This window comes from Antedon mediterranea, chromosome 7, assembly GCF_964355755.1.
Source record: "Antedon mediterranea chromosome 7, ecAntMedi1.1, whole genome shotgun sequence".
In the NCBI taxonomy this organism is placed as follows: domain Eukaryota; kingdom Metazoa; phylum Echinodermata; class Crinoidea; order Comatulida; family Antedonidae; genus Antedon; species Antedon mediterranea.
Window position 1 is genome coordinate 22,444,754 of NC_092676.1, and position 12,035 is coordinate 22,456,788.

At 28.3% G+C, this 12,035-nt stretch overlaps 2 protein-coding genes across 2 annotated transcripts in view; both read right to left on the reverse strand.

The window, feature by feature from the left end:
* Positions 1-8,052, reverse strand: part of LOC140053951 (G-protein coupled receptor GRL101-like) — a 27,855-nt gene extending 19,803 nt beyond the window's left edge. The window contains exons 1-4 of the mRNA XM_072098714.1: positions 7,987-8,052; positions 5,688-5,759; positions 4,816-4,887; positions 4,219-4,293 (exon numbers count right to left, since the gene is read on the reverse strand). The gene's annotated coding sequence lies outside the window, so the exon portion shown is untranslated. The remainder of the gene's footprint in view (positions 1-4,218; positions 4,294-4,815; positions 4,888-5,687; positions 5,760-7,986) is intronic.
* On the reverse strand, positions 8-3,159 carry LOC140053953 (G-protein coupled receptor GRL101-like). Its single transcript, XM_072098715.1, has 2 exons — positions 3,069-3,159; positions 8-2,226 (listed from the first exon to the last, which is right to left on the reverse strand). Exon 2 carries the CDS (start codon positions 2,109-2,111, stop codon positions 1,191-1,193), a length of 921 nt encoding a protein of 306 aa, XP_071954816.1. The 5' UTR covers positions 2,112-2,226; positions 3,069-3,159; the 3' UTR covers positions 8-1,190.
* Positions 8,053-12,035: the final 3,983 nt, after the last annotated feature.

Sequence of the window (12,035 nt, forward strand, 5' to 3'; positions counted from 1 at the left end):
ATCCATTTCACATTCTGACGACATGTGTGTATATGTGTGAACACAAGTTAAGTTGAGGATCAAAAAGTCTGTAATAAATATTAAAGTAAATCTATTAAATATAAATACTTGTTCTGTATATAAAATGTTTTATGAATTCATTTTAATATATTATATATATAAAAGGTATATAAATAAGTAAGTTAATTGTACTAAATTTCTTTAAATATTACATCTAGTCATGTTTCGTGGTAACCATTTTCTTTTGCTTCTTCTCAGACTAGATTCTGGATGGTGATTAAGATTCGGCTTAATATTCATAAAAAGTTTGTCACACATGGCGTGTCATACTATACTTGAGCTAAAATTAATTCATCTTCATAAAAACTGCCGCTAGTGGCGTTATGTAAAAAGAAACAATTCCTGAAGACTTATGGCAAAATTAAATACAAAACCAAAAATAAATTTATCTTTGAAATTTAATTTAAATTACAAGTAAATATGTTATGCTCATTTCGTTCAAACCATGACCTCCATCAATTATGTACATCAATTACGATTTTTGAAGCATCATCAAATAAATTTTGTGTTGCCCAATCACGGTGTATCATACAATTCTAGTCATCGAGTCCTTGCGCATTACACCCAAGAATACATTAAGTTGAATGATATTAGAAATTAAAAATGAATTTAGAATGTATTTAAGTATTGTAGATTGTAGAATACAAAATATATGAGTAACATTTCATATCTAAAACTATAGTAAATATTATTTACGTGTATACTAAATTGTTACTCGATGTCTGTTACTATCAAACAGTTTCCCAACGGAATATACTTATATTTATTATATATTGTGGAATATAATAAATGACAAGTTAAAAGTTTTTTCAGTTCTTTTTTTTCAGATTTTCTGTTGTATAAATAAGTTTTTTGGTTTCTTTGTTTTGTTTTATATATATATACTGTAGGCTTATATTAAAGCACTCTTCCCTGATTAAAGCAAGTTATATAACAAAGTAATAATTACAAACAATGAAACTTTGATTTAAACATTAAATACATTTTAAAAAGTACACATAGAATTTACGTCACACATGGGATCAACGAATCACACATGGGATTAACGAATCACACATGGGATTAACGAATCACACATGGGATCAACGAATCACACATGGGATCAACGAATCACACATGGGATTAACAAATCACATAGGCCTAAGTGGAATTTGTGTAACTGCCGGTTGCCGTACTTTGCATTTAAACATATAGACGATTGTATAAAGATAAGGATTGACTGAGGAGTTTATAGGGATGATGAATGTCGCTGCCCAAACATATATGTCATCAGGAATCCTCATCCAATCCATCTCAGAACCAATTGCCATTACTATAATCGGACCCCAGCAACAGAAATCAGTGAAAACTATTAACCCTAGTTTTCGAGCCATTTTCAGTTGCTCCTTTCTCATCTGCCGTCTGTTTACAGTGGCACCCGATCTTTTAACGGATAAGAAAATCGTGAGGTAACTCACTGCAATTACGACAAATCCGATTCCATTAAATGCAACAAAAATGGTTATAGCATACTCCCAACCTGGCCACCGACTTCTGGTTAGAGGTAATGCCAGACAAACACTTTCTTTTCCGTAATAGTTATCGCTAAAGTACGATATTTCAGCAAATTTTAGTTTATTTACTGCTGGAAGAAAACTCAGGACAATCCAGAACAACCATGCGAATGCGAGTATAATTTTACACTTTTTACTATTGAGACGATTTGTACTGAATGGATAAACGATGTTAACAGCACGGTCAATGCTCAGCATCATCAGTGTGAACACTGAGCATTGCCCAGAGAGAGTAGAAATAGCCCCGGCGAAGCTGCAAAGGAAACTCTTCTTCCACTCTCTTGCAACTTCAGAATACCTTCCTCTGTAATGTATGTCTGCACTTGAAATGATGATCAGATAGACTGCCATCAGCATGTCCGACGCGGCAAGGTTAGTGATAAGAATGGTTTGAACTTTGTTAACATTGTTATTGTTACCTGTCTTGTTCTTTTTCAATCGTCTAGATATGATGACAACTGAATTACCAATGATGGATGATATTCCAATTATCATCATTAAAACACGGAGATGTTTACTTTTTAGTAGATCTTCACAAGAAGCAAATGCATCAACGGGTTCGCATTTATCAATAACACCAACAAGACAACACAGGCGAGAGAAATCCGAGTACCTGTTAAATTAATTGTAAATAGTTAATAAGTTTAGTGATTTCGACTTTTGGAAAATAAATGTTGTGAGAATACATTAAAATATTGTACATATTAAACCTCTAAAAATTTACAGTAAACATTATCAAAATCAGTTTAAAAATCACTTTAAACAGGATTGTCGTTATATGAAGCCCCATGGATATATCATAGATAAAAAATAGTCGGCATCTCGCACATACAACACATTATCTCTATGTATGACTTTCTTGTACGTACATTTTATTATCTCGTATGCCTATACGTACAACTTATTATTATCTCATACGACTTATTATTTCAAGCTTATTAAGAGTAACTTCGAAATTTGGTTGAATTTCAAAGAAAACTAATTTTATTTATTTAATTTGAATCCAGCTAGCACGTGACAATTTCAGAATGAGATGAAGGTCTACAGATGTGACACTGTTTTGACCAATGATAACATACTTGTGAACCTAGTGCCACTAATAAATTATAGTTGCAATAAATAATTTCAATATATTATGAAGACTAGAGGGTCAATTGGTCGTCGAGCTAAAGAGCCACCAATTATTAGTATAAGTACGAGGCTGACTCCTAGTTCTGGTGGTGGTTTCTTGGCTAAGGACTATAGACAGTAGGTCCAGTGTACATGTTTGTCCATCTGCACTTAAAGAATTCAATTTGGGATGAGTAGGGGGTTACACCAGTGTACCGATTCACAAAATAGCCTCTGTAGCACCTATATATCTGATAGCTATACAATAATAAAAATAAAATAAATAATATATAACTACAACAATAATATTTGTCATGGCGTATATGCAGGTATATCATTACTTACAATCGTTTTAAGTTTGTTAATTTTTCAAACGTCCTATCTCTGTACACCTGTAAGTTGTTACCCCTTAAATATCTAAAAAAGTAATAGACGGAAAACAAAAATATAATAAGGTGTTGTAACGGTTTGTATAAGGCAACTGATTGCAAATTTCCTCATTTTGATTTGAATTAGTTTAAATTCAATTTCTTCTTTAGATTTTTAACAACTCATTATTTTTCTTTCACACTTTCTATTCTCTTTGTTTTCATTAGCATTTTCTTAATTTGCTTATTTTTACAAAAACCCTTGAAATAAGTCTGATGACTTTCATGGTCCTAATTGTACCTATTCTGTTTGTCCTTGTCTGTTTCTCATTGTTATTTGATGTAGTTAAGTTTAAATTTGATAAACAAAGGAGATTTTAGAAAATAATTAAAGTAGAGTAGAATTTTAAATGATTGTAGTATGTATGATACAATAGTAGTACGAACCTGTTACATATGTATACTATAATATAATTCAATTTAAACTATGTTTCAAATTTTTTCACTGCTTAAAAAAACAGTAATATGAATAAACCTTTTGTTCTGTACACAGAAATACTCAACATTTTGAAAACTACAATGTTGTTTGATATTATTTCATCAATTACATCTTAACTTTTTTTATCGCAATCAATTCATAAAAATGAAAACCAAATAATCATACAGTTCATGCATAAATGAAACTGCATAAGAAATATATAGTGTAACTTACAGACAATATGAATTATATAGATGCCACACCTTAAGCCTGTTTTCCTGTCGACGTTATTCGACGCTATCGTCGTTGATCGCTAACGATCGTTTGAAAACGATCAAGTTGAAATGACAACAATAGCGAGTACCTTTTCCTGTAAATCGTTAACATTTCAATGTTAACGTAGAAGATCGCCGATTATTGTTACCGATACCGTCGAATAACGTTGACAGGAAAACAGGCTTTACATGAGAAGTACTCAAAGTATTCTCAAATGTAGGTGTACTTAGTATAAAGTACGAACACACAAAGCTACTGTCAAGTATTTATTAAATTATCATCTTTTGTTAATTGCAATCAAATCAGACAAAAATCAAACGAAAACCAAATAATCATAAGTAGTCATCTGTATATAAATTTTAGTGCTACTTACAAATGTGAAAGTAATGAAGCAAAAGGAGAGAATGCATCAGGATCTATGGTAGTTATAGAATTGTTATTTAAACCCCTGTTGAAAGATAAATTAATAATAGACAACAGATATTGAGTAATGCGTCACATTATTAAAAAAATACATAATTTTCATTATCATACGTTAAAAAATTGTAAAAATAAAATTTTATTTCCATAGTTAAATAAAAAAAAAAATTAAATTTCATGACTTTGTTATTTTATTATTTAATTCTGTTGCCTCAAATGTTTACATTATTAGACTGCATGAGTATAGTTTCAACTCTTATCTTGTCAAAATAATATACCACAGTATATTATGAAAACCTTTTTTTTTCTCAGACAAATTACTGCAAACAATTTAAATTAATTGATTGAGAGAGATTATAATTTGCAACATTATTGTTAATAACATATTATTTCAAAAAGTTATATCTGAGAAAAAATAAATAACTCATTCATTTAAAGTAAGATAAAATTATGTTATGTTACATATAATATAGATATTAATATTAATACAGCTGTAATTTAATTAAGAAATTAAGACAAATTTGTAATAAACAAAGCAATACACACTTACAGTATTTTCAATGCTGTCAAACCAGCAAATGCATTGGCTGACAATGTACTTATTTGATTATTATTCAAGTACCTCAAATAGAAAAATAATGCACAAAATAAGCACATGGAGTAATCACAATATCAATTATGTTTGTCTTTATGTTTCTTCAACTGTTTAAATTATCTACATCAGTAATACTACATCATAGTTATACTGCATGAATATATTGTCAAGTTTTAAATATTATTATTGTTAATAAATATTCTTCAAACAATTTAGATTAAGAATTCTTATTAATTTTTAATATTTGACAAAAAGGATCTATGGTAGTTATAGCATTCTTCTCTAAATTCCTGTTGAAAAATAATAATAGGCAACATTTTATTGAGTAATGCATCACATTATCTAAAAAAATACGTAATTTTCATTATCATAAGTAGAAAAACAGTAAAAATTAAATTTTATTTGCATAGTTCAATTATATAAAAATTAAATTTCATGACTTCATTATTTTATTATTTCACTCTGTTGCCTAAAATGTTTACATTATTAGACTGCATGAGTATAGTTTCAACTCTTATACTTGAATCATGTCAAAATAATATACTACAGTATGTTATGAAAAGATTTTTTTCTCAGAAAAATTACTGCAAACAATTTAAATTAATTGATTGAGAGAGATTATAATTTGAAACATTGTTAATAAAATATTATTTCAAACAATTTTTGATATCTGAGAAAAAAATTAACTCATTCAATTAAAGTAAGATAAAATTAAAATTATGTTATGTTACTTTGTTAAACCTACAATGTAGATATTAATATTAATAAAGCTGTAATTTAATTAAGAAATTAAGACAAATTTGTAATAAACAAAGCAATATACTTACAGCCATCCCAATGCTGTCAAACCAGCAAATGCATTGGCTGGCAATGTACTTATTTGATTATCAGACAACAACCTCAAATAGAAAAATAATGCACAAAATAAGCACATGGAGTAAATCTATATTATAAGTGAGAGAGTTTGTCTGTTTGTCTGTTTGTTCGTTATACAAAATTTTGTTACTGCACATAATCTTACATATGGGGTATCAAAATGACCGCAATTGTACCGGGAATGTTCTAAGCTATATTTCAACATCATCCGCCACCTAGGATCCAAGTTAGGGACCAAAATGTGGTCAAAACCCCCACTTTCGATGTTTGTTCGTTATAAAAATTTCTGTGTCTGCACGTAACCATACGTATGGGGTATCAAAATGATGGCAATTGTACCCGGAAGGTTTTAAACTACATTTAAAAAAATTCCCCCGACTCCTGGGGTTTTTGTGGAATGGGTGGGGGGGGGGGGGTGGTTGTGTGGTGGTTTGTGATGTCATTTTTGCTAGGGCTCGGGGTTGTAGGCTATCGAATTGTAAAATTATACTACAAAAGTTTTACAGTATTTGAATTATCCTCAGCAAGGCGTTTGGGGAAATATAGATATAGCTATACATATTTCATTCATTAAACAATATGACACCTATTCAATTACACATTTAGCAAAGTACTTTAACCATATCCAGCTATTTGTTGGTCTCTTGGATTGCCTCATTACAGACATCCATACCTGTGTGAACATACACATGTTGTTTACTGTTACTGTGTTCAACTACATCACCAATCCTCCAAGGAAAAAAACGTACATTGTGGGAGAGTGGGGTTGGGAGATAGGGTTTGGGAGTTTGGTTTCAGGAGAGAGTGGGGATTTTGCTTACACCAGAATTGTGGTTGGAAACTTTTAAAGTATTTAATCATCCCTGGGAAGCGGATGGGAGTTTGGGGTGGGGATGTACATCTAGGCCTATCACCATGACCGAAACTGTATTTGGAATGTTTTAAACTACATTTGAAAACTGCCACTGAGGGATTATGGGTTGGGAGTGATAATAATATAAATTGTACTGGAACCGGCTTCAACAGATCACCCAGTGTATCTGGCGTGTGTTTTTTGTAGAGGGAGGAGGAGCGAAAATACTAGCGTAATGAAGTAGCCTATATGATTGGATTGTACTAGGAAAAGTTACTAAATTTGAACTGTCCAGGGGAGGAGTTAAGGTTTGTTGATGGTGGCTGGGGTGGTGAAAGGAGAAAGATGGCTGGGTGCCCGCAGTATCTAAATTACAAATTTTAATTATCAGCCAATATGACACCTATTCATTTACACAATTTACAACGTACTACAACCATTATTAGACCCATCGTAGTTATGAATACTCCTCTCAATTCGAAGCTTAGGTTGAATTGAATTTGTCCATCACTGGGAAGATTTTGTTTTTAAGAAAGAGTATGGGGTGTTGTTGAGGGGTCGATGTTGGTGAGTATAGACAGATACTGGCGTCGGGTGTTATGTACTGAGAAGGCTGTAAACTAATTTTGAAACCCGCCCTGGGGCGGGTATAATTGCTAGTATAATATAAATTATTTTTGTCTTTATGTTTCTTCAACTGTTTAAATTATCTACATCAGTAATACTACATCATAGTTATACTGCATGAATATATTGTCAAGTTTTAAATATTATTATTGTTAATAAAATATTCTTCAAACAATTTAGATTAAGAATTCTTATTAATTTTTAATATTTGACAAAAAGGATCTATGGTAGTTATAGCATTCTTCTCTAAATTCCTGTTGAAAAATAATAATAGGCAACATTTTATTGAGTAATGCATCACATTATCTAAAAAAATACGTAATTTTCATTATCATAAGTAGAAAAACAGTAAAAATTAAATTTTATTTGCATAGTTCAATTATATAAAAATTTAATTTCATGACTTCATTATTTTATTATTTAATTCTGTTGCCTCAAATGTTTACATTATTAGACTGCATGAGTATAGTTTCAACTCTTATCTTGTCAAAATAATATACCACAGTATATTATGAAAACCTTTTTTTTTCTCAGACAAATTACTGCAAACAATTTAAATTAATTGATTGAGAGAGATTATAATTTGCAACATTATTGTTAATAACATATTATTTCAAAAAGTTATATCTGAGAAAAAATAAATAACTCATTCATTTAAAGTAAGATAAAATTATGTTATGTTACATATAATATAGATATTAATATTAATACAGCTGTAATTTAATTAAGACATTAAGACAAATTTGTAATAAACAAAGCAATACACTTACAGTGTTCCCAATGCTGTCAAACCAGCAAATGCATTGGCTGACAATGTACTTATTTGATTAACAGACAACCACCTCAAATAGAAAAAGAATGTACAGAATAAGCACATGGAATAATTACAATATCAATTATTTTTGTCTTTATATTTCCTAATGTTTAAATTAGTAATACTACATTATAGTTACACTGCATAGTATAGTGTCAACTCTTATACTTGAATGATGTCAAATATACTATGTTAAAATAGAATATTGTTTTTAATTTGTAACTCAGACAAAATCACTACAAGAAATGATATTTCTAGACAAACTCACTCCAACAAATTTTAATTAATTGATTACAATTATGAAAGAGAAAATAGTTTTAAATATTATTATTAACAAATTATTTTTTCAAACATATACAGATTAAGATTTTTTATAAATTTGTAATATCTGACAAAAAGGATCTATGGTAGTTATAACATTGTTCTCTAAATTGCCGCAGTTGAAATATAAATATATCACATTTGATTTTCATTATTGTAAGTAGAAAAAAAAATTGTACTTGTATAGTTAAATCAAATAAAAATTAAATTTCATGACTTCATTATTATTTTAATATTTCACTCTGTTGCCTAAAATGTTTACATTATTAGACTGCATGAGTATAGTTTCAACTCTTATACTTGAATCATGTCAAAATAATATACTACAGTATGTTATGAAAGGACTTTTTTCGCAGATAAATTACTGCAAACAATTTAAATTAATTGATTGAGAGAGATTGTAATGTATTGTTAATAAAATATTATTTCAAACAGTTGTTGATATCTGACAACAAAATAAATAATTAATTCATGGTGGATGAATTAACACTTGTGTTTTAAGTTATTGTATAAGATCATATTATGAAATGATGTAATAAATAAGAATATCTTAGTTACTATGTTAAACCTACAATGTAGATATTAATATATATACAGCTGTAATTTAATTAAGAAATTAAAGACAAGTTTGTAATAAATAGAGTAAGTAAACAAAGCAATACACTTACAGGGATTCCAATGCTGTCAAACCAGCAAATGCATTGGCTGGCAATGTACTTATTTGATTATTATGCAACCACCTCAAATAGAAAAAGAATGCACAGAATAAGCACATGGAGTAATCACAATATCAATTATTTTGTCTTTCTGTTTCTTCAAATAATTAAATTATCTACATCAGTAATACTACATTATAGTTATACTGCATGAATATAATTGTCAAGTTTTAAATATTATTATTGTTAATAAAATATTACTCAAACAATTTAGATTAAGATTTCTTATTAATTGTTAATATCTGACAAAAAGGATCTATGGTAGTTAGGCCTATAGCATTTCTCTCTAAATTCCTGTTGAAAGATAAATTAATAAACAACATTTTATTGAGTAATGCATCACATTACTAAAAAATACATAATTTTCATTATCAGAAGTAGAAAAACTGTAAAAATAACATTTTATTTGCATAGTTAAACTAAATAAAAATTAAATTTCATGACCTCATTATTTTAATATTTCACTCTGTTGCCTAAAATGTTTACATTATTAGACTGCATGAGTATAGTTTCAACTCTTATACTTGAATCATGTCAAAATAATATACTATAGTATGTTATGAAAGGACTTTTTTCGCAGATAAATTACTGCAAACAATTTAAATTAATTGATTGAGAGAAATTGTAATGTATTGTTAATAAAATATTATTTCAAACTGTTGTTGATATCTGACAACAAAATAAATAATTAATTCATGGTGGATGAATTAACACTTGTTTTTAAAGTTCTTGTTATAAGATCATATTATGAAATGATGTAATAAATAAGAATATCTTACTGTGTTTAACATACAATGTAGATATTAATATATATATACAGCTGTAATTTAATTAAGAAATTAAGACAAATTTGTAATAAACAAAGCAATACAATTACAGGGATTCCAATGCTGTCAAACCAGCAAATGCATTGGCTGACAATGTACTTATTTGATTATTATGCAAGTGCCTCAAATAGAAAAAGAATGCACAGAATAAGCACATGGAGTAATCACAATATCAATTATGTTTGTCTTTATGTTTCCTAATGTTTAAATTAGTAATACTACATTATAGTTACACTGCATAGTATAGTGTCAACTCTTATACTTGAATGATGTCAAATATACTATGTTAAAATAGAATATAGTTTTTAATTTGCAACTCAGACAAAATCACTACAAGAAATGATATTTCTAGACAAACTCAGTCCAACAAATTTTAATTAATTGATTACAATTATGAAAGAGAAAATAGTTTTAAATACTATTATTAAAAAATTATTATAATCAAACAATTACAGATTAAGATTCTTAATAAATTTGTAATATCTGACAAAAAGGATCTATGATAGTTATAGCATTGTTCTCTAAATTCCTGTTGAAAGATAAATATTTATTACATTTTATTTGTAAAAAAAACTATTTTATTTGTATAGTTAAATAAAAATTAAATTTCATGACTTCGTTATTATTTTATTATTTCACTCTGTTGCCTAAAATGTTTACATTATTATACTACATGATTATAAGTTTCAACTCTTATACTTGAATCATGTCAAAATAATATACTACAGTATATTATGAAAACCTTTTTTTTTCTCAGACAAATTACTGCAAACAATTTAAATTAATTGATTGAGAGAGATTAAAATTTGCAACATTATTGTTAATAAAATATTATTTCAAAAAGTTATATCTGAGAAAAAATAAATAACTCATTCATTTAAAGTAAGATAAAATTATATGTTATGTTACATATAATATAGATATTAATATTAATACAGCTGTAATTTAATTAAGAAATTAAGACAAATTTGTAATAAACAAAGCAATACACTTACAGGGTTTCCAATGCTGTCAAACCAGCAAATGCATTGGCTGACAATGTACTTATTTGATTATCATACAAGTACCTCAAATAGAAAAAGAATGTACAGAATAAGCACATGTAGTAAATACAATAAAAATTATTTTTGTCTTTATGTTTCTTCAACTGTTTAAATTATCTACATCAGTAATACTACATCATAGTTATACTGCATGAATATATTGTCAAGTTTTAAATATTATTATTGTTAATAAAATATTCTTCAAACAATTTAGATTAAGAATTCTTATTAATTTTTAATATCTGACAAAAAGGATCTATGGTAGTTATAGCATTCTTCTCTAAATTCCTGTTGAAAAATAATAATAGGTAACATTTTATTGAGTAATGCATCACATTATCTAAAAAAATACGTAATTTTCATTATCATAAGTAGAAAAACAGCAAAAATTAAATTTTATTTGCATAGTTCAATTAAATAAAAATTAAATGTCATGACTTCATTATTTTATTATTTCACTCTGTTGCCTAAAATGTTTACATTATTAGACTGCATGAGTATAGTTTCAACTCTTATACTTGAATCATGTCAAACTAATATACCACAGTATGTTATGAAAGGATTGTTTTCTCAGACAAATTACTGCAAACAATTTAAATTAATTGATTGAGAAAGATTATAATTTGCAACATTGTTAATAAAATATTATTTCAAACAATTGCTGAAATTTGACAACAAATAAATAACTCATTTAAAGTGAGATAAAATTATGTTATGTTACTATGTTAAACAAACAATATAGATATTGACCGTCTGAGAAAAGAACATCGCGGTATGGTGGACAAGATCGATGACCTCGAACAGTACAGTAGGCGCAACTGCCTACTAATTCACGGATAGTCTGGGTTCCAGACGGAGTTTTGTCTTAATATTAGTAAAAAGATAAATATTTTGGCACATATGGCGTTTCATACGTTTACTACTTGATTTTGGATACTCCGTCTGGGGAAACACGCACAAGTCACGTGGTTTGACACCAAGAATTCTTGGTGCATACGATTATCCGGTTGACTAGTTTCAGCTGCATGCGATTGGCTACTCACTCGTACACTATTTTAATATTCATATTTCAAAGACTCAACATCTAAGATGATGCGC

What these genes read in the sequence shown, in the direction of transcription:
- LOC140053953 (XM_072098715.1), bottom strand. Translation starts at nt 2,111, where the DNA reads ATGATGATAATTGGAATATCATCCATCATTGGTAATTCAGTTGTCATC.